This window comes from Aulonocara stuartgranti (assembly GCF_965226115.1).
Source record: "Aulonocara stuartgranti genome assembly, chromosome: 7".
Classification (NCBI taxonomy): Eukaryota; Metazoa; Chordata; class Actinopteri; order Cichliformes; family Cichlidae; genus Aulonocara; species Aulonocara stuartgranti.
In genome coordinates, this window is record NC_138945.1 from 56,485,522 (window position 1) to 56,508,917 (window position 23,396).

General features: G+C 40.8%; 1 protein-coding gene and 2 long non-coding RNA genes across 3 annotated transcripts; 2 read left to right on the forward strand and 1 right to left on the reverse strand.

The window, feature by feature from the left end:
- The first annotated feature begins 24 nt into the window (after nucleotides 1–24).
- On the forward strand, nucleotides 25–7,402 carry LOC309709671. The gene is made up of 2 exons (XR_014277570.1): nucleotides 25–368; nucleotides 3,611–7,402. It is a non-coding gene; the product is annotated as an uncharacterized lncRNA (long non-coding RNA).
- Nucleotides 6,889–15,025, reverse strand: sema7a (semaphorin 7A (JohnMiltonHagen blood group)). The gene is made up of 14 exons (XM_082538420.1): nucleotides 14,832–15,025; nucleotides 14,507–14,643; nucleotides 13,879–13,920; nucleotides 13,685–13,780; nucleotides 13,300–13,402; nucleotides 13,057–13,167; nucleotides 12,656–12,798; nucleotides 11,245–11,423; nucleotides 10,839–10,947; nucleotides 10,141–10,324; nucleotides 9,837–9,949; nucleotides 9,360–9,505; nucleotides 9,144–9,202; nucleotides 6,889–9,029 (listed from the first exon to the last, which is right to left on the reverse strand). Exons 1-14 carry the CDS (start codon nucleotides 14,950–14,952, stop codon nucleotides 8,626–8,628), a joined length of 1,947 nt encoding a protein of 648 aa, XP_082394546.1. The 5' UTR covers nucleotides 14,953–15,025; the 3' UTR covers nucleotides 6,889–8,625.
- A 5,388-nt stretch (nucleotides 15,026–20,413) lies between these two features.
- Nucleotides 20,414–22,560, forward strand: LOC309710957. The gene is made up of 2 exons (XR_014277834.1): nucleotides 20,414–20,463; nucleotides 20,955–22,560. It is a non-coding gene; the product is annotated as an uncharacterized lncRNA (long non-coding RNA).
- Nucleotides 22,561–23,396: the final 836 nt, after the last annotated feature.

Here is a 23,396-nt window from a genome sequence, read left to right on the forward strand (position 1 = left end):
TTTCGTCATCATATAGAAAAACCGTTAAACATCTAACTTCTTTACACTGACAGAAAGGGGAGTTTTACTCGTCTGTATGTGGCCTGCCATGTAAAATGATTCTGACACCTCTGGTCTAATGCACAGATTGCAAAGACATACTAAACATTTATTTAGCAATAAGAAGAATATGAATATGAAATAACAATGGTAAGGAGGTCTGTGTACAGAAATAGTTAGGATTCCTAAACAGTTCATGTAATGAATGTCTGCACTTCAATCACATCTTGCTTGTTTGATTTAAATTCCACTGCCATGGTGGACAAAAGCAAAATTACAGAAACTGTATCACTGTCCAAATATTTGCAAACTGGAGCTTATCTAAGGAGGCAGAGCAGTGCTTTAAGTGGGCTGGTACGCGCCGGTACTCAGTACCGCCACTTCTAAATATAGCTCTTGAGAGTACCGCCACCTCTCCATGCGCCCAGAACGTGCTTTTAGCGTACCGGTACTCTCATTTGCACATCTGTTATAATCGTTTGGCTGCGCTGCCGCTTTTCAGAGCGCCCTTCACAAGCACGCTTCCCAATTCGTCCCACCGAGAGCAGAGACTACATTACCCATACACCAATGTGTTTTACAAGTGAAAAGCGCATGCGTCGCTTTTGCCGTTGTCATGTCAACAACTCAACGTGGTCCGGAGAGGTTGTGTAAAACGCGCAAACAGCTGCTCTGTTAAAATACAAAAACAATGAACACTTAATATGCTCTCCTGGCTTCAGACTCTGAGTAGTAAAAGAACAAGGTCAGAATCAGAGGACTCGCTGGCTGACACCCCACCAAGCCAGAATGATATCGCTGCAGGTCAGATGAAAGCTGCACTAGTGCCGCAGCCGCGGACGACGGCACTTTTTGCGACGACGAGGACGAGAATGACACCATTTCTACCGATGACAACAGCCGCGTTAGCGAGCATGAGTGGCCAGAATGTTGGTCCCAAGCACAAGTCCGGTATTTCTCCACAAATTACAAGTGGCTGATCAGCAGAAATCAAAAGTTGGGTTGTAGTGTGTGTAGTTAAGTTTGTGCTCGCGTGGACATGCAGCAAGGGCAGAGAGTGTCGCAGGAGTGGAGTGGGTGCTTAATCTCGTCTTTTGGAAGGGACAAGGCTGCACAACAAAACTCACTACGAAAAAAAAATAAAAGAGCACAGAGACTCAATTTATCACAAGAAAGCAGTTGAAATAAAAGAGAAGGCAACACAAAATACAATGCAAAAACACATTGAAGATATGAGAAAGGCTGACTACGCTTCAACTTGCAATGTGTTTAGAACAGCTTATAAGATTGGCAAGCATGGGCGTCCCTTTACAGACATGCCAATAGATGTCCAGTTGCAAGTCTTAAATGGTGTCAAGATGGGCAGAGTTTTGCACTCTAATAACTCATGTGCAAATATACTGGATCACATTGCAGCTGAAATGAAAAAGAAGGTAGTCAATGACATAGTGATGAATGAAAGAAAATTGTGTGTGCTCATTGATGAATCCACTACAATAAGTGGAAAGTCTGTGCTTGTCGTGTGCCTGCGGTCAGCTATTTCCAGTGAAAATCCAGACACAATATTTTTTGAACTGATTGAGCTGCAGGGGACCACAGCAAAGGACATCACTGAAGCACTGTTAGGATGTCTTCATAATAATGGCTTTGACCCTCACTACCTACAGGAACATTTGTTGGCATTTGCTTGTGATGGAGCCTCAGTGATGCTTGGGAGGAAAGCAGGAGTTGCTGCGCAGCTTTGTTCCAAATTCCCTTACCTGTTTGTCTGGCATTGTTCCAATCACAGACTGGAACTGGCAGTTTGTGATGTTTTGAAGGAGGTAGGAGGAATCAACCACTTTAAAATATTCTTAGATCAGCTTTACTCCCTCTACCATGCATCACCAAAAAAACCAAAGGGAGTTAACCGAGAGTGCTCACAATGTTGGACAACGTCTCCTTGTGATAGGCTGTGTTTTATCAGTGCGTTGGGTTGCTTCAAGTGAGAGAACAGTGAAAGCAGTATGGGAGAACTACCAAGCTCTGCAGGTACACTTTACAAGTGCTGCTGCTGATACCAGCAGGGACTCAAGAGAGAGAGCAAAATACAAAGGACTCAATGATGTTCTCACTACTGTTTCTTTTGTGGTCAATCTTGGCATCATGTATGACGCTCTCACAGAACTCAGTGACCTCTCAAGAATGCTCCAGAGACGGGACATGACTTTGGATCAAGCCGACAGGCAGCTGGACCGACAAATCCGGGTGTTTGAGTCAATGGTATCCACACCTGGTCCCTACACACAAACTGCCATTGAAGCTGAAAAGGAGAAAATCTTCAGAAATGTATGCCTGCATGAAAATCAGAGGGTTAAAAAAATCAACCATGGCCAATTTTTCCATAGCCTGGCTGAAAATGTTAAGTGCAGGATGACTCCAACAACTTCCTCGCATGTCAGTAAAACCTCATCTGAAAAGACAGATAGTCACCTCCTCTCAGACATCAAGGTCCTCCAGTCTGACTCCTGGCCTGCATCTCTAGATATTCAATATGGGGATGCAGCGGTCAGACATTTATGTCAGAGATTCAGAGTTGGGGAGAGGGAAAGTGTCCTAGGATTTAGGGAGTATAAAGACCTTAAAGCTTCCAAGACACCAGCAGCCCTGAAGCCGCTTCTTACAGCTGTCCACACCATTGCAGTATCAACAAGTGAATGCGAGCGAGCTTTCAGCTCAATGAATGATACTTTGACAGATAAAAGAAACTCTCTCGACATCAAAAGGCTTTCAAATATGATTTTCCTGAAATGCAACGGACCACCCTTGGATCAGTTTAACGCACAAACATATGTGCAGACATGGCTGGCACTAGGGAGGAGAAGTGCAGCATCCACAAACTGCGAAGCCCAAAGTGAAAGGAAAGTGGAGCCCAAAACGTGCTGGAGCCTTTTCTAGGTAAAATGATTTGTACAGTATTTCTCATTTTTCATTTGGTGTACTGTGATTGTATTTTGCTGAATCTGCTTTTGTATATTTTTCAGGGGTAAAGAAATGAACCATCTTCAAGACTCAAGATTATATTCTACTGTTCTATGGTTATTATGTTTGGGTTGCTTCAAGTGAGAGAACAGTGAAAGTAGTATGGGAGAACTACCAAGCTCTGCAGGTACACTTTACAAGTGCTGCTGCTGATACTAGCAGGGACTCAAGAGAGAGAGCAAAATACAAATTATTTTATAATTTATTTTATATACATTTTGTGTAAAAAACAAAACAAAAAACTTTACAAGTGCTGCTGCTGATAGCAGCAGTGACTCAAGAGAGAGCAAAATACAAATTAGTTTATAATTTATTTTATGTACATTTTGTTAAAAAAAAATTTCAATACCTTTTTGCACATTTTATTTATGTTCAGTAGCTCTTTCTAGCTCAAGCAAATCCACAAACTAATAAAATGATTTATTATTTTGTATAAGGTTGTCTGTTGACTGTTGTATATAAAACCCATTCAATATAGTTGTTGTTACCTCAGGGGAGGCGAAAAAAAATAGAGTACCGGCACCTCTTTTGGGCCACTTAAAGCACTGAGGCAGAGTACCCCCTCAACACATGTACGGGCAATTTAGAATCATCAATTAGTCCAACTGTGCATGTCTTTGGACTGTGAAAGGAAGCAACAAACCTGCACAAACTTCACAGGAAAAGCTCAGCCTGTACTGCTATGAGGCAGAAGTGCTAATCACCACAAAGAGTTTAAATTCCCCAAAACCTCTTTTTAAAAAACAGGTCTGGGTAGTGTTCATTTTCCTATCCAGGTAATCACCTGGAGATTTATATTCTTCCCTCGACCCTGTCACGATTTGTTTAATTGTCAAGTCTCAATATAACTTGTCTTTTGGGTATCAATTTACTTTTTTTTTTAATTTTAGGTTTTGTTTTGTTTCAGAAAGTAAAATAGATTCTGATACGGAACTAACGTACTCTCTCTTCCCTTTCCTCCTTCTTGGCTGCCTGCTCGGCTGCCGTACAATTTCCTGCTGTATTCGTGATTCAAGTCCCTGCGGTAAACCATCTAGATTTCTATCTTCCTTATTTTCCAGATGTCTTTTTAAATGCTTTAAACATTTACTTTAACTGTTAAAATCTCACCAGCTCTTTGCTCTGAACCTGCTTCTGCTCCCTCTCTTCACACCACATTTTGTTTCACACCTAATGGAGTACATCCCCAAAGTATTTCCAAACGTGTGCACACTGTAAATTTGTACAGCCTTTCAGATCATTTTCAAACGTCGTCCAGAGTATGTTTATTTAGAAACTTCACAACGCTGTGTTGAGACTTCTCAAACAAAAGGCTTTTGGAAACAATGTGATTTAACTCAGTGTCACAAATCCTAATGTGGCCCTGGAGAGGAGTGATCATTTTAAGTGATTTATTTTAAGATTTAATTAAACACAGCAGTGGAAAATGTCCAGTACAAGCACAGCTACAAACAACTTTTTAAATTATACAGAATATGTAAATAAATAAATAAATAAACCCATCTACTTGTCCTACTAGGGATTAAGTTAGGAAACAAGAGGACACACAGATGTTCCCAGGTGTCACTACTACCCCCAGTGAGCATACTGGCTACCACCAATCCCATGAAGATGACAGAAGGACTAGGGTTTAAAATCACTAGGACAATATATTTAAAAAACAAAACAAAAATACAAACAAACCCTGGAGAACAAAAAATAAAAAAAATAATAAATTGAATGGTAATTTATTTTAAATTAAATTCAAGAAAAGTACAAACACTTAAAACATAAATGGATAATAATCTGCACTTGACTGGAATTTCAAAAGGAAAACAAAGAACAATTCGAATCACTCACAGCATGAATATGCCTTCTCTTATACATAAACACACATGTCGAGTAGGCTAATTACCAAAACATTCAAGTACCCCACAGCTCAAGCAGCTACAGGTTTAGGATTTATGAGGAAGTACTGTACAAATAAAATCAAGCAATGGCTCATCTGGTACTTTGTTTATTTTTTCCTGCTCTTTTTTTAGGTTGTTTTGTCTTCTACTTCAAAGGGAAACCGCCACACCCAAGTTATCACGGAATCATCTGTCGTGACTCTCAGACCAAAAGAGAACGTTTTAATTTTCATGTAACACACCAGCACCTACTACAGCAAGTGCAAACAACTCAGAAGTGACAAAATCACAAACCATACCATAGTGCACATGCATACCTTGGAGGATTGCACTGAATCACCCTCCAAGGCCTATCACACCATGCATGTCGCATTTCATTTGTTACCCAAGGAATTCACGCTATTCTGAGTAATGTCGACTCCCCGGGGACCTTGGAATTGCCATACACTACACTCTGAGATAATCATTTTCAGGGTGAAATGGGCATGCGAGTATTATTCTAAGCCTTGGCTTGTAGGGTCAGGTTAGCCATGGATTTGTGTTCAGTTCAGGGTAGGCGTTGAAGCGTGAACCGATGTCGGGTCTGTTGGATAACAGCGACCTCTGCTGGCAACGGATTGCAGTTACAGACAGGCGTTGTAAATTCATGTCAGGCAAAGTATCGTGCGTGCTTAGAAACTTTAAACAACATGACGCACATGTGAAAAGCTACATTTATGACATTTGCTTTCAGTTCTAAGAATTTCCTTAATCGGAATTTGTGTTTGTTTTCCAATAATTTCCTTCCTGAAGTCTTCCTGTGAGAAGAAGGACAGGAAAACTTGGGAGCCGAGGTCCTGAATGAAGATTTACTCTTATCAGAACAGAACAGAAACCAAAAACATGTTTGTTAGTCACCATATCTGTGACCTCAGACACCAATGCAGCACCAGCTTAGTCCTGTGATACCGTAAGTGTTTCTTAACATAGTCCTAAAGTAAAGCCTATCAGTGATGCTTAGCTGTAAGTCCTCTATAACACCACTTGACACATTTCTACAACTTGATGAGTGACTCAGAAAAGAACCCAGACATAAACAAAACATGAGTGCATGCAGATGGTTTACCAAAGGACAAACCTAGTTGTTAGATCAGGGATTATGTAAATTCTGTCTTAAGCCACAGATTTAGTAAGCTTCATTATAATTATAGTAGCCTAAGACAGACAGAACAACATATGAACCATAAACAGTGGAAAGTACCATCTCCTTCTACAGTGTTAAATATTTGTGTAGACACTGCAGATCAAAACAGTTAAAACCATGTGGCTGTAAATCAGAGCCCACAACAACATAGTGTGTCAGTGGCTGAAAGGGCGTGTTTTCCTAGAATGAAACTGCAACAACAGGGTTTGGTCAGCAGAGTGTGGCCAAAAGACTGAGACCACTACTGTGAGAGCCAAGTTCAGAGTCAAGTGTTACACTATAATGGATGCTGTGTTATCTCATATTTGGAGACAGGATGAGAGAAGCATAAACAACACTAGGTTTCCATGGAGTTTCTGGACTTCAATTAGTTAATCTGAAAGAAAATCTTACAACCCAAATTCCCATTTGTTTTTGTCTATGCACATACACTGTAGTGCCCCCCTTCCCCCAAAAAAATCTCTTTACATAAGCAGGATGTACTCTGTGCAGTCATTAAGAACGCTGAGACTAGATCTAGGTAAAAGACAGCTTAAGCTCAAGATCCTTGCTTTGTCATCTGCCCTCTTGTCATGCTGAAAGTTATTTACTGAGTACTCTGGCTGATTAAAACACAGCCTGCTAAGATTAAATAATAATATCTTACCTAATAGGATGACTCCTAGTGAACAGTAAATTGTCACACTCTTTTTATGATGAAGAAATCATTACAAGACATTAGCAGGTTTTCTTATCTCTTTAAATATTTTGTGAATAATGAAATAAATAATACTTTTCATATAAAAAAAACTTTTTTTTTTAAACATTCGGGATTAAATAATTTAATACCGTACCAAAATACATGTGTGTAAGGCAACATGATGACACAAGCTGTAAAGAGACATTATGTTAAATTCATAGAATTAAAGCAACACAAGGCACAGCTTACTACATTCTGGTGTAAATAAAGTTTTAAGTGGTTTATTAGCTACATTATTGCTCTATAACACTCTTTATCAAGGGACTAAAGCAATAATTCAGGTAAGGAATCTGACTCCATCTCAGGCTACTGAGGCCAACTCTGTGTTCTTTAGAGGTTTTCTCTACAAGGTGATTGCAATAATTCATTTTAACAAAATATTATGTGCACAATATTATGGGGGCAGCAGCACTTGCTTAGGCTGCTGCCCCCGCGACCCGGCCTCGGATAAAGCGGATGAAGATGGATGGATTATGTGCACTATTTTATTTGTATTATAGTATAGGTCATGAAAAAAAGAAAAAAAGAAAAGTGCTATCAGTGCTATAATACTGTGTACAAAAATAAGATTTTTTTTTTTCCCTTATGGAGGTACTCCATCTTTAACATCCTTTCCAGTATAATAATACGCCTCCTCTGCACTTCCCCAAACCGTCTCAGCCGAGCTGTCCATCTGATCGACTCATTTCTAATCCCAACAAAACAAAATCCCTACCACCTCCAGCTCGGCCTCCTGTCTTTTTTGTCACTGCCGCCGTCTTCAAACCGTACATCATAACAGGTCTCACTGCCATCTTGTAAACTTTCCCTTTCACTCTCGCTGTTATCCTTCTGTCACAAATCACCCCGACAATCGCTTCCATCCGCTCCACACTACATGCACTTGCTTCTTCTCCTCGTTTATGCATTACCCCTGCTGTGGATGAGCAATGCCAACTCATCCACCTTCACTATCCCTACTCTGCGCCGCGTCAGGAAAACACATACCCAATTTCAGTGAGTATGTGTTAAAAATTATAACACTACAAATAGGCCAACTTTTTGCATGTTTTGGAGTATTTTTGACATAACTGCTTTTAAATACTGAGAGAAGCCATTTCCCAATATGCAAAGCCAAATATTTTCATTGTGCATTTTTAAGATACCTTTCTGAGCACTGAGGCAAAAAGAAGGTGGAGACACATTCCTAAATTATCGGGTCAGCAGTGCAATGTCAAAACAGATAATTTACATTTTTTGGTTCTATATGGACCAGAGTGGAAAGAGCTCTCTTCCCTTCAGTTTGTATAAGACTTACAATTAAGCAGACTTACTGTTTAAAGATTGTCTGTGGCCCTTTGACTGGAAGCTTTCCCACTTACACTCATAATTTAATAGTGTTGTTGACTTGAGATATACATTCATGTAAAGAGGAATTACCTCTGATTACTTTCTGTGCCTTCCATTTCATTGATTGTGTTAAAAGGAAGAAAGGTACTCAGCTAAAGTGTTTTATGTAAGATGCTCCGATGTTTTCAATCACCATTGGAGACCATTCAAGCTGTGCACTGCTGACCGGTTGTACTGCTTTCTTTTTTCTTTCCCCTTCCTGTTCAAGCCCCTCTTTGAAACAATAAAGGTTTTTCACAGCAGAAATGTTTCTGTGTTAGGTTCCGCTAAAGGCTTGACATGGATTTCCGTTAGTGCTGCATGAGTACAGAGGGCCTGACATTTTGACACTGCAAATTAAAAGTAGTGAGTAACAGAGAGTCAGTTCAAAAAGAAATTATTGCTACAAGCAGCGTGATCCATGTCATCTCTGGAATAAGAGCTGGTGCAGCGTTCCAGTTGTCAGGTGTATTGCTTTTTGAGCACTTTTTTGGGTCTTGGTTCTCTATGAGCTCGTATGTTCCCACCACTTTGATGTAGTCTTTCTCTTCTGAAATACATCTGTACGTGCCATACTTCTCCTGTGACATGGAAGGAATGAGGTGCAGACAGTTGGTAAGCATCTGCAAACAAGGACTCTTTTGGCCTTTTTGCTCCCATGTATACTCAGCGTGGTAGGAGTCTATGGGACAGGACAGATAGAAAGGCACACCCTGGGGGACTGAATGAACTGTCCTCAAATGCACTGATGATAGTGGAGGTATCTCACGTTTGGTCCGGTTTCTTGGCTCTTGGAGAAAAGAAAGAAAGGGGGGGAAAAGGGAAAGAGAGCGATCAGAGAGATCAGACTAAATTTGTTCCTGGAGTCTACAGCAAGATGAATAAATGTCTCATCATTAGCTACCTTTAACTGTTAAACTGCATACGTTTGTTTTCCCATCCACGATATTCTGAATGCTCCCTCTGCAAAGACGAATAAAACACGTTTCAGTGAGTGATGTTTCTGCAAGATTTTTTCCCTCTTTGATTATCTGATTCATTTCTACAGCTGTTTCAGGTATTGTGCAAAACATAATAAAATGTGCCAGAGGGTCTTGGTAAGACTGCTGCTCGCACTTACGGGACAGTCGAGGTGCATCCATTGTTAGTCCAGGCACAGTATGGATCCCGGGCCAGAACACATTCTTCGCAAGACTTGCTGTACTCCTGACAACTCTGAAGGTTCACTGCAGTTATTCTCTCAGCAGACCCCACAATTAATGTTTTCTGAGCAAAGGAAGACAAAAATCTAAATTTACTTTAAACCTGAATGAAAAGATTTTCTTTTTGGGGAAATTGTAGACTCTATAGCCTGCTTATTGATAGATTTGGCTTTTCCTGGCGCAAGACAACTAATGCACACGAGGTGTTTGTCAGCTGAAAATAGCTGCATGTGAAGCACAAAAGCAATGACCTGACAGATAAAATGCGACGCTCTGCAAAAAGAAATAGCAACATCATGTTTCACTGAAGGTGGGCGCAGCTGAGAAAAACACTGATGCCAGAACGGCAAAGCACAGTGCTCTGCACTTAGTATGGCATTTTAAATGAACCCTACCTTTTTAGAGTCAAGCTTCATTGACTGTATGATTGAAGAGTTGGAGAGCTGCGTTTCAGATATGATAAAAGGTTCTGACCCAGACTCCAAGACTTTATGGATCTTCCCGGAATCTGTTGGAACAGGAATTTGATATTGTGTTATTTTTTGCAAGTGATATATCTGGCTAGGTATTTTTAGCTTATTGTTCCTAACAGATATTACAGACAATGCATTCTTAAAATGTAAGACAATTGAAAGGCAGCGAAGGCACTAATGACAAAACAAGATCCCAAGGACCCTGTGCTGTTGAACAATGACATACCAGTAGCTAGAAGCAGAATGTTATAAAATCTTTGGTCTGCAGCCTGAACTCTGTCCACGACTATCTTGGTGTAGTTGTTGGTGCTTATATAAAAAGGATCTGAGTCAACCCAGTCGGCCATTTCTGAGTGATCCTTCACAATATTGACTGTGTGACGTGGCAAAGCCTTGCTGTTCGTGGAACACTGAAAAATAAATGCAAAAATAGTCTGTATACTGCATGAAAGGCAAAAAAAAAATAGTCCAAAAACAAAGCACAGACAAACTTTTCCACATCGTAAATTACAGGGGTGGTTTTATTTACAAAATATAGCAACATGAACAGAAAAAGGACCACGGTTGGTGTCAGCCCCTTTTTGAAACTTGCATTATGGTTGTGCCACAATGAGGGGAAACTGCAAATACAAAGGGCCTTCATTTGTTCCATTTAATCTCAGTGGATGTCAAATAAATAACCACAGTCTCTATGATGGAAACAATGAATGTGATGAAACAGTCCATGCACACAGCTGTTTCCATGTCTTTTTTTTTTTTTTTTTTAAAACCACAGGTCGTACTCATGCACATGATATAGAATAAACTGCTTAGACTGCATGTGAGCAAAACGAAAATAGAAATGTAAAAATAAAACAATTTAGAGGAAGTTGTCTGTAAATTCTGTTTCTGTAAAGTAACATAGCAACATAATAAAGTTCTTACCGTTCCTGGCCTTGGTGTGGGAACGTTGTCGTTGTAGCCCTTGAATTTGGAGTTCTCAAATATATTTTCAATCATTTTTATTGTATAGATGCAGACTGCTGTAGAATTCCTAGAGTGGATATAAGAAAGAAAGATTGCCAGAGCGTTCATCATAGGTTTAAATCATCTGTGAATTTGTTATTGCCTCAGCTCATGGGAGTGGAAGAAGGGCAACACCCTTGAAAAGGAGGACAAACAGTTGACCAACAGTCTAACATCATGTGTTTTTGGAGCTACAGTCCTAAGATACAAGGAATGGAAAGTCATGTTGCTAAAGCAATACTACCCATCTTGATGTTTTGCTTTTGATTGTGGTGTCACTGTCATGTTTGCATGTTGCTTAGATATTAAAAATGAAGCATCTAACCAGTTGCTTGTGAAGAGGGCATAGACCCTGGTGTCTTGCCAGTTGTCTGCGTGCATCACATAAACATCTTGGAGGCGGTTAAAATACAGCGACTCCTTTGGAATTCCACACACAAGACGGGCCTTGAGAAAAGATGTCCACATGTTCTGGAAGAATCGTTTTGATCCACCTTCATCCACCTGAAATATGATACCAACAGGAGGAAACTCATTAATTCTGCTTCGGCTGAAGGTTATTCGATACAGTTTCCATTACGTTGAGCTGTATTAGAAATGTGAAACGAGAACACCTGAACACTTTTAGGGCAAGTCTCGTTTTGCACAGATGTCAAGCGAGGATCCCGAAAACAACATTTTAGCAAAATGAAAGCTTTTCGCGCTGGTTAATGTAAAGTAGATGAAGTCCAATTTTTTGGTATTGGTGGTGGGTCAAAGGTTTGTTTGCTTTTGCTTTGTTGTGCAAATGAATATTTTCTTGTGATGGTTTTAAACTAACATGACTAATGCAACATCCTGATATAAGAGGAAATACTGGGTGAGCATAACTACTGCTTCCATAAAAACATAAAGCCTAACATCAACATCAAGCACCTCTGAGCTGACAGACTTTAGTATCTTGTTTCCTCTTTATGGAAAATTATGCAGATTATTACGGTAAAAGAAACATGGCAAACCATCACAAAACAATATTAGAATTATTCACAGTCGCTGCCTTTAATTTAGATTCAGTACAGCAGGTGGTGGTAAGCTGAGTTTTTAAGCTCATCTCACAGGTTTTGTTATTTTTTTTAGCTGTGTCATTTTAGGCAACTGTACTGTTGATGTGTCCAAAAACAGAAAGAAAAAACAAAAAAAAAAACAAAAAAAAACCTGAACTGACTGACTCAACCTTCCCTGTGCTGTGCTATTATCACACCCTCTCACACATACTGAGCCAATAATGCCTCTCCTTTATTTTAATGGGCATGATCACATTTTGCCATTCATTATGAATATTGTTGTTCTAAAGCTTACAACATTATTACAACATTTTCCAACTGTGTGGCAAGTGAACTGAAACCCACTTCAAATTTGCTTCAAGTACTTTGGTATTGGACATACTCTGTCAGTGGCAGAGCCTTGTACTCATGCCAAACGCATTCGCAAAACTTTATCCAATTGTAGATCAAATTAGACTGAAGGCCAAGTTCAAAGGTGGGTGTGGTCCATCCTATGAGGACTGGGCACAAAGGGTCCCAGAATGAAGGGGCACAATCCACCTTCCAAAATGCTTGAAAAAGGTTTGCTTATGTAGTCACAGCAAGACTTTTGATTGTTCCTAATTCTTGAAAGTGAGATGAAGATGTTTTAGAGAATTTATCTGTAAGCAAAGTTGAGTTTCATTGATGTTAGCTCAGCTTTTTTCACCATACCTTACAAACTCTGGCAATCCTAGATATCAGTGGGTCAGCCTCTCGGTTGTGGTCTGAGTTCTTCTCACGGAAAAAGACATAAATTTTCTCATTGTCTGGGTCGTCCTTCCGCTGCACCCATGACGCAGAGACGAATGTGGGCTCTGTGAAAACATGATAAAAAGATTTTAAAAAAAAAAAAAAAAAAAAAGTGTTTACAGTGTAGCGCGAACTGAAAAAACCCCAAAACAAAACAGAAAGCCTGCCACATCAAACTTGAACCAAAGCATAATTACCCTACAATGAGGTGAGGAGTGAACAAGACAAACTTTTAAGTCAAACATATTCTGATTATACGACACCAATGTATTAAATTACAGTAGTTTTCCTCCATTATAAAATAAGAGCAGGTATTTATTTACCTGAGACCCAGCTGTCATACATCCAGACATTAGTCCTGTGGCCAGCTTGTCTTCTGAACTGCAATGTACTTCCATCAGCATCCAAAGGTGCTGCTGCATACAGATCCCCTTCTAAAAATAGCCGATACACCAAATTGACAGGGGCAAAAATGTTGAATTTTTGAATAATCAGTTACATTAATCTGCACACTGATAATTAAAACCTTGAAAACATGGTAACTACAAAAGCGGCGCGTAACATACCTACTGTGAGCGATAGGGAGTTCTGTGTGTAGATAAATGGAGAGATTCCTGTCCCGTCACGACTATCGAATATTTCAAGAGACTGATTGTTCACTGAAGGGCGCTGCAGGGTCACAGAGAGTCAACAGAACACAGTGATATTACTTCAAGAGAACTGTGATGGGAAACCACAAAACACCAGACACCCAGCACCTTCATTAAATTATAGAGGGCGCCCAATTAAAGTTTAACAAGAAGCACCAGAGCTCCACTCCTTAATTGGCTTTTCTCTGCTGCTAGTTTATGGAAACTAGTTTAGTTTCCATTAACTTGTCACAGAAGTGCAGAAAGTCACACACTTTTAGTCTACGGTTTAACACATTTAACACTTTTTAGAATCACTCACAAGTTGCCAGCACTCTGGTTTCTGTCCGTTCGTCCCGCAGACAAACAGGTTGTTCTGAAACTTCTCAATGACAGTGATAACATTTTCACAGGGGTCCTATGACACAGAGAGAACTTTGTTATGGAAACCGATTCTATATTTCATTTTCACAATGCATTTATTAGCACATCTCTGATCATTCTGTAATCACCGACCTCTTGGCATTCCTCTTGCCCCGTTGCATTCAGATGAAATTTCTGTCAACACATTGATTGTAGACAGATTAGCCATAACTTTAGCAACATTTCAAAAACATAAGAAGCATCTGAAACAATCACTAAGAAACTAATTACAACACTGTCCACTGAAATAGCTGTCTGATAGATTAATAAAAGGATAGACTAAAACCAGTTCCCTTAATTCAAATGTCTTCTTGATTCCCTTCAGCTTCTCTTCCCACAGCACGACATCCATTAGTGATATCAATGATAAGACCCATTTCTTCTCTTATGGTCAAGAATCATTTACTTATTAAAAATTTAACATTAAGATTAAAAAAAAAGTCATACTGAAATTTCTGGTTTATTACATGTTCTATTCTTAATGATTCTGTCGGTGCCATGAGCTCAGCACCTGGACCTCTTAATGAGCACTTTGAGGCTACAGTACAAGGTCTTGTATGGCAGACAGACGCTTATTAGGACTGTCACAACCATCTGTTGGTTTTAATGGCTACTGCTTAACCCCACAGGAATTGAGGAAAAAAAGAAACACCATCAACAACATAATAAGAAAACATAAATAAAGAACATCGTTAGTTTACGATTTGTTGCTCCAACCCACCTCTATGACGTGGAAGTCGTCCACATTGAGTTTCAATATAAAATCATTGCCTCCCAGGTACAGTTCATCTGAGCCCTCCTCATAGAACAACACACTGTGGTTCTGATTAATTTGGTATTCAAGCCCAACGCTTATATCTGGAGGGTGAAAAAGCATCTCATAATCACGCTTTAATCAGGAATTACGGCATTCTGCACTTACATCAAAACACGAGAAGATGAATCGGATTTGTCCTTGCAGTGTTTTTGACTAAAGTGAATAGGAAACACACACTAGAGCTTTCGTAATGTAATACTGCCACTGCGTCGATGTTAACGCAACCTACCTTTGCTTAGAAGTCGAGGAGTATTTTTGGACCCGAGAGTCGGTGTATCCTTCAAACCAGCAGAAAGAGCTGGCTGTAAATGCCCGACAAGCCAAAATAAAGAGAAAAGAAAACGCTTCATATTGCGCCTTAGCTGCTGAGCTGCACTACAATCCCTTTGCACCCTCAAAATCAATCTGCTCTACTCGCTCCATCCTCTTGACTATAAAAGCCTCGTGGGCGTGGCATGCTGTTCTGCCTTATATAAAACACAAGTCTTAGAAATATATGGATTGTTTCTTGTGTTAATTTAATATAAACATTTCTTCTTTATTCGTGGGGTTTGCGTCACCTATCATATTAAAAACCTCGTATAGATGACGTTATTTATTGCACTGGGCTGAGCCTGTAGCCCGAAAAAAAAAGTCGATTGGATAGTGATAGTCTTATACTGCAAGATCAGACTGACTGTAATCCTTTTAACACCGACTGCTTCACTATTAAATCCTTTCGTAAATCGACCTTACTGGAAGCGAAATTCTGGACACCCTTTAGGTCCATTGTTTTAAATGAACCTTCTTCCTCGTTACAAGATAAATAATGTCGAGGAAAAAATCTATCACCAAAAGTCATTTGTTTATATCACGTTTGAATGAAGTTTCTACGAGGATTACAGGTCTGTGGCATTGTAAATGCTGTTCAGGTAGTTTACCTGCAAGCAGCTCCCCTGCTTTGAAGCACAGTCAGCTGCGCGGGTCTAATGGCGTTCTCACGAGATCAAGATGTGAGATATGTTAACAACTTCTTTTTTATGGAGAAAGGAGAAAAATTGCCACAAACAGAACACCAATGCGTTCCCAGGCCAGCCGAGAGATATAATATGGAACACCTCACCAAGGAGGCGCCCAGGAGTCCTTGTCCCTTGTCAGATGCTCAAACCATCTCAACTGCAGTCGAGATGGTTTGAGCATGAATCGTGACCTACGAACTTCTAACCTCTGCGAGTCAATCGTTTGAGCAGGAGCTGCAAAAATCACACCCCTGTGCGATTTTTTCAGTCGCGCGATTCAGCTCCTGCTCAAACTGTACGATTGACTCGCAGGGGTTAGAAGTTCATAGGTCACGATGCAGGGTCTCACACTACATGGCCCGATGCTCTGATGCGACCCGAGTGCTCACACTGTGCCTCCATAAAATGAAGGTTATAACAGAAATTCTGTCGCTTGCTCTCCCTCTCTGTCTTTCACTCACACAGACACGCACACCACCACCATCAACTTTGCTAAATTGCTAATGAAAAACATTGATCAGGCAGCTGTGATTGAGCAGCAGTGTAAATCCAACTATTTTCACGGTTGTTGTGGTCGTGATAATTTTGTGAGGCCACACCGAAAAGGCTCGGATGAGCTTTCCAAAGTTCTACTAATTGTGCCTCCATCGCTTGTGTCCAGATCACACGCTACACTGCTGTGCTGCGCCGTCTTTTTCGCTGACATTTGTGTTTGCGCGTGCGCAGTGTGAGCGGCTGCGGTGACACCGAGGTGTTAATCGCCTCTCGTTACCCCACGTATACTACACGATGCACGACGCACGATGAAGGCCAAAATCGGGCCGATCGCCAAAACGGTCGCACGACTCAAAAATCGGCTCAAAATGGGCCAAAAATCGCACAGTGAGGCCAGCCACCCTTTGGAGGAAGCCCATTTCCAGCGCTTTTATCCGCGATCTCGTTCTTTCGGTCACTACCCAAATATAAATAGTAAAGACATCAGGATAGATAGCAAAAAATAAAAGATATACAGTCTAGAGGAACATATACAAACTAAAGTAATATATACAAAACAACCACTTTGCTTACAAGCAAAGTGGTTGGAAGCACTTCAAAGGGACTTATGCGAGTGGCCTGAGTGATGAGGGTTACTCAGACCAGATTGGTGAGGTGGGCAGCGGTGGGTGTGGGGAGTGTTTGTTTATAGTCACAATGGCCCACCGGGAAAAGCTGTTAGTCAGTCTGGAGGTGTGGAATCTGAGTGACCTGAGGCGGTGACCAGAGGGCAGCGGGTCACACAGGTGGTATGCAGGGTGCAAGGGGTACCCTGTGATGGGTCTGGTTTTTCTGAGACAGGTGGAAATGATAATGGCCTATAGGGGTTGCAGAGGGCAGCCAATAATTTTTTTGGGTGGTGTTGACTACCCTCTGTGCAGGCTTCCTGTAAGCAGTAGTGGCCCCTGCATACCAAACACCCAGGCAGTAGGAGAACACTACTCCTTATATTTTAATGTTAAATCAAATACTTGCTGGGACCAACAGAGGTAGTAGATAGTGCAGTGGTAAGCAAGGAGGTTTTATACGGAAACTGATTGGTTGATGTTCACTTTTTAGAGGTACATTTTAAAAAGTTTTTTCTGCCTTTGCAAACTACACCTCTACCACCATCTCTGCAGAATTACCCCACACATTTTAATTAGGTGGTCCTTTTTGGAGTCTCTGGGTGGGTTTGCTCTCACTGGTTCCACAGACTAAAAACCAGCAATTAACTTGGAAATGCAAAGGGGAAAGCAAAATATCCTTTTAGAGTTCTTTAAAGTGTAAAAATAAGAAACAATGTAGAAAAATATCAAGAAAAACAAAAGTTACATCTGGCAGATCCTTTGAAACAGGAGAAAGGGCACAGCAGCATGAAGTTATTTTGGATTAGCCTGTTCATTCCAGTAAAAAGCAGAGATTAATTTTTATATACAGTGAAACATGGAAGTACCCTAAATAGTTATTTTTGTATTTAATGTGGCCTAAAAGCTGTTTAAAGAATCATGTGTTTAAGTGTCAGGCAGGTTTTCCAGCTGTGGTATTTCTATATTTGCTTTTCAAGATGACCATGTGTCTTTTTCCAACATAACAACTTGAAGCTGCAGTTTTTTTTCGTTCTATCATTGTGGCTTTTTTTCTGTACCGGAACACAAACAAGATGCTTTATTGCATACGAACACATCCTTTTTTACATTTTCCAAATAAACTTATTTGTCTGAAATTGTAAATCTAACTTGTGGTTCCCTGAAGGGTGTCTCACAATAAAGCCCTGTGTTCACTCATATTATATTCATATGCACAGAAAGAGGAGTTAGAGATTACACAGAGCATTGAGCTTAACAAGCAACAACATTTATGCCCCTTTCTGCAACGAAGCTCAGTTTTTAATCAGGTGGACAAACCGCACAGAGATCACAACGAGGGCACTGGGAAAACCTTCCACATTTCACTAATATTCACATTTCAGTTACACCCTGAACATTTTTCTCTTTTGTTTTACTGCTGCTTATTGTGTGCATTCATGACTATGTAAATATTTTGCTCAAGTCCTCTTAGCTCTGTAGAGGTTGTCCACAAATGCTGGAGTCTGTGTGATATAAACTGGTCATGCTTGCCGAATGTAGTTACCTTTTTCCTGTTGGTCATTGCAGTCTGGATAATCCACATAATTGTTGCTATAAGCCATTAAGGGACTGCCACACAATTCCTTAGTTGGCCCCATGTGTTCAACACATCAATAGCAAACACATATACACCTTCCAAAGCAACAAACCTGTTCTTTATTGATAATCTCTTACATTTATAATATTTATTTTATAATATTTCTTTAAGAGGAACCACACACAGCCCATAGAGACCTGCATTCACTCAAGGAGGCGTGTCCTGATTAAAATAAAAGAATGGTAAACCAATAAATGTTAATGAACTGGATTTACTGTCATCACAACCCTCCTGTTTCTACTGGATAACCTCTGATGATTGCACCTCTACAGGTTCAGCACCTTAGATTTTAATTACTGATCATCACGCAGGTCACTTCAATATCCCTTAGACCAGGGGTCCCCAATCCCAGTCGACGAGGGCCGGTGTCCCTGCAGGTTTTAGATGTGTCCTTGATCCATCACAGCTGATTTAAATGGATAAATTACCTTCTCAACATGTCTTGAAGTTCTCCAGGGGCCTGGTAATGAACTAATCATGTGATTCAGGTGTGTTAACCCAGGGTGAGATCTAAAACCTGCAGGGACACTGGCCCTCGTGGACTGAGATTGGGGACCCCTGCCTTAGACTGATACCCTGCTATACCATATAAATAAGTTACTCAAATCTAACTTAATCAAACATATTTTTTCACTGTATTACATAAAAAATAAAGTAAAAAAATACAGGTTGTAAGGTATGTTTGTGTCTCATAAATGATATATTTGCCGTCTTCTTCGCGTCACAGCACATGACACTGGAACGTTCCGCATAGTTTTTCATACTTTTTAACAGACATATGACTATGAGGTGGCTGAGGTCTAGTGGTTTGTATTTTATTTTTAAAAACAAGACCATAAAAACTGGCATGAATCCCTGTGTGACCGGGGAGTTTTGGTTTAAAGTATTTAAATGAAACATTAAGAAAATGGATTTACTCAGATTTTGGATGCACAATTTACTGCAAATGTGTGTGAATTTGGCACTGAGAACACATTTTGTGCTAAATGTGGCTCTGCTGTGTTCTGTTAGAAGTGTTCATGTTTGGAATTGGGTGGGGCAGATGTTATCAGTAAGTAATCCAGGAGTGTACAACTCCAGGCTTCAAGGCCAGTGTCCTGCAGGTTTTAGACATCACCCTGGGTAAACACACCTGAATCAAATGATTAGTTCATCACCAGGCCTCTGAAGAACTTCAAGACATGTTGAGGAGGTAATTTGGCCATTTAAATCAGCTGTGTTGGATCAAGGACCCTTGAGGCCTGGAGTTGGACACTGTGACAAAGTGGAGAAGCAGTTGTAATTCTCTCCATTTGTCCCGTATGTGTTTACCGTTTTTTGCACATTGTACACATTATTCTGTTTCTATGTATTTGCTATGATTTGCTATTTGTCAAGTAACATTGCTTCACTCACTATCCCGGGTTTGTTTGTGTAAGCGTTTTGTTGCCGGCAAATCAAACATTCTGCAAATTAAGACAAATACTAAGTTATGTTTCTTTATACTTTATTATGTTACAGATTAAGTCATTTGTTCATACTTACGCTGTTTGTCTTTTCAGTCATCATGAGTGTCAGGTGTGGGGAAACGCCTGCTTGGCATTTCCTCATTTTAAAGTCCTGATCATGTCACACATGACATCATCAGGTCAAACCATGTGGAGGGGTTTCTTTTTCCAGAGAGATGCTTCCTTTTGTTTGTGTTAATGTTTAAAGGGATTTGTTGAATGTTTTTCCTTTTGTTAATACTGCCATTTAGTTGTGTAAATGTGCATATTAGAAGTGTGTAGAGGTTTTGTGTTTTTAGATAACCCGAGTAGAGTTTTAGATCCCTCAGTTGAGTGAGTGGTACTGGCTGGGCAATTGGAGGGAAATTGATGGCCCTATTTAAAGCCAGTCTCTACCAGATGCAGGAGCTGTGAGGTGTGTCACCAGAGCCATGTTTTGTTAAATGAATTGATTTGGGGAAAGTTTTGTTAAGTTATACATTAAATTAAGTTCACTGCAAATAAATTGCTCACCTTGGAAACCCAAAATGTCTGCATAGTCTGCTTCCCTACCACCTTCCTTGACGTTCGAGTGTGACTACTTCACAGACACCCCTGGAATTTTACAATAAGCCCCGTCCATTGGCCCTTCAATGCGGTAAAGACATCTTCTTTTTTTATTATCTGTTTCTCCTGCTCCTCCTCATCTTTCTCCTTCACCACTGCTTTCTCAACTCAAGATTCATCTGATGAACTGACATCACGGCTCTAACACAAGACAATGTGCATAGATATGCTAATTTTTCCAGATATTGCCGTAATTACTTATTGTCAGCAGATTAGACATGTGATCCTCCCATCTACGGACAGCTGACAATCAGCCGGCTAAACCACAACAACAGCTGGTTAAGCTAACATTATGCAAGCTATAATGTTAGGCTCAAGTGTCCTAAAAGTCACACTCTCCCTATACATAAAAGTTACCCTCTGACAAGCAGTTTGATTACATTCTCACATTGTATGAGAGAACATCACAGAACTGGTTCTAAGAGAGTGTGTTGGAGAACTCACTATGACGTTGACATCTCTCTTTCCCAAGCTGTGTTGCCTGTCTGTTTGTAAGAGGTCCATTATTTCCCCTGTGCCTAGAGACTCAGCTGTGAAAGGCATTACCAAGAATGGCTGATTTTATCCCACATTAAGGATTCGGTTGACATTATGTGGATCCACAACAGTATGAGTACACGAAGAGTTTTTTCTGATGCACTATCAGCTGTTATCAACCCTGCTCTAACTCATTTCCAAGAAGTACTGTTGGCAGAGAATCATGGGCTTATTTGTCTGATTAGAAACATAAAACATACTGCACAGGAAAAACTCCCTTTTAACAGGAAGAAACCTCCGGCAGTACCAGGCTCAGGGAGGGGCGGCCATCTGCTGCGATCACTTGGGGTGAGATAGGGAAGACAGGATAAAGACATGCTGTGGAAGAGAGACAGAGATTAATAACAAGTATGATTCAATGCAGAGAGGTCTGTTAACACATAGTGAGTGAGAAAGGTGACAGAAAAGTCAGGGCTCGGGAGAACCCGAGTGCCCTGGAGGGACTTTCCCTGCCGGATACACGATGGATGGGTGGCAGAGGATCGTGTGCCTGGCGGGACTGTCGATCGAGGACGCTGAAGATATCTACCTATTCGGAACCATGATGATCGGAGCTGGCTTGGCCCTGGCTTATCGGAGAATTAAGAGAGCGGAACCGGCTGTTCAAACCCCCACAAGGCTGCCCGCTGGGATTGGAACGACAGGTGCGACTTCTCAGAAAGGGCTCACTGAAGGCAGCATGGTTAAGAGCTTGGAGGCGCTTACGACTGCAGTGAATGCTCAGAATAACACCTTTGAGCGTATGTATGTTGGATTACATCAGGAAAGAATCAACTCAGAACAACATCTCTGGGCGGAAGCTGGATTACACCTCGGATCAGTTGGCTGCGGTCGTGAGGTCTCAGAATCTGCTATGTGAGCAAAAAAGAGTGACAAGACCACAGAATCGACAGCTAATAACATCACGGAGAAGCTCGCAGCTATTAACGGGAGATTGAGAGACCAGTGTCGGAGTGTTAAAAACAGCTTGAAATTCTCAATTACCATCATAATGCGGCTACCCCTTTGGTGCCAGCTGTGGGCTCAAGGCCGGAGCTGAAGGCTGGAGCTGAACAAAAACTCCCTGATAACGACTGTGTTGAGTCTGTTCCTTCCCATTCCCTACAAGGCCACCTGGGTTGGCTGGAAGACTGTTTACTTAGCCTGGCAGGGCGAAGGACACTGTCTCAGCTGAACTATGGACACGCACACACATACATATACTGATACTGATAAGCACTCACCGACGCATCACCCTCCCTACCCCGGATCCAACGCCACCTCCAACGCTTACCTCCCTCATGATGTGGACATCGGGTCAGCTGGAGGCGCAGTCGAAAGATTGCAGCGGTCCCAGATCAGATGTACACACTGGAACTCTTTCCCATGTTGCTTGTCTGTGTTTATTGTGTTATGGTGTGTTGATACCTGTGCATTCCTGTATTATCCTTTTGTGTTGCACATTTCAATGTTTTTTTTTTCCTCGCTACCTGGCCTGACCTGTCTCCCCAATGTGATGTTTGTATTGTATGTACGGTCGGCAAGGTCTGTCATCTCGGTTGTGGGCAAAAGACCTGCAACTGACAAATAAAGGCTATCTCATCTCATCTCATCTCAAAAGGAAAAACTCAAAGCATCATGGGAGTCCCCCAGCAGCCTATGCCTATTGCAGCATAACTAAGGGAGGATTCAGGGTCACCTGATCCAGCCCTAACTATATGCTTTAGCAAAAAGGAAGGTTTTAAGCCTAATCTTAAAGGTAGAGATAGTGACTGTCTCATGAATCCAAACGGAAGACTGATTCCACAGAAGAGGGGCCTGAAAACTGAAAGCTCTGATTCCCATTCTGCTTTCAAATACTCTAAGAACAACAAGTAAGCCTGCAGTGCGAGAGCAAAGTGCTCTAATGGGGTGATATGGTACTACAAGGTCATTAAGATAAGATGGGGCCTGATTATTTAAGACCTTATGTGAGGAGCAGGATTTTGAATTCATCGATTTTTAGGACTTCCTGATAATAATGAATTACAGTAGTCCAGCCTAGAAGTAATAAATGCGTGAACTAGTTTTTCAGCATCACTCTGAGACAGGATATTTCTAATTTCAGGAAGTTTGCAGATGACACAGCTGTTGCTTATCTTATCTCCAACAAGTCTAGAATAGAATAGAATAGAATAGAATAGAATAGAATAGTCCTTTAATTGTCCCACAAGGGGAAATTTGGCTGCAACAGCAGCAAAAAACCACATATACAAACAGAACAGGACACGGAACCAAAACACACACAGTTTTCACAGAAATAATTTTTTTATATCATTATATCATGGACAATAGTAACAAAAACAAAGTACTGTACAGAGTCTATCTAAAGGAGAGAGATGGAAGAACTTGTTCTTGATCAGTGGGGTGAAGATGAAAGAGATGGTGGTAAATTTTAGGACGGGCTCA

Coding starts and splice junctions, on each gene's coding strand:
- sema7a (XM_082538420.1), bottom strand. CDS start 14,952: ATGAAGCGTTTTCTTTTCTCTTTATTTTGGCTTGTCGGGCATTTACAG. Junction 12,799..13,056: donor GTATGACAGCTGGGTCTCAG/GTAAATAAATAC, acceptor ATGTTTTCACAG/AGCCCACATTCGTCTCTGCG. Junction 9,506..9,836: donor TGAAGCTTGACTCTAAAAAG/GTAGGGTTCATT, acceptor TCCTTTGCTCAG/AAAACATTAATTGTGGGGTC.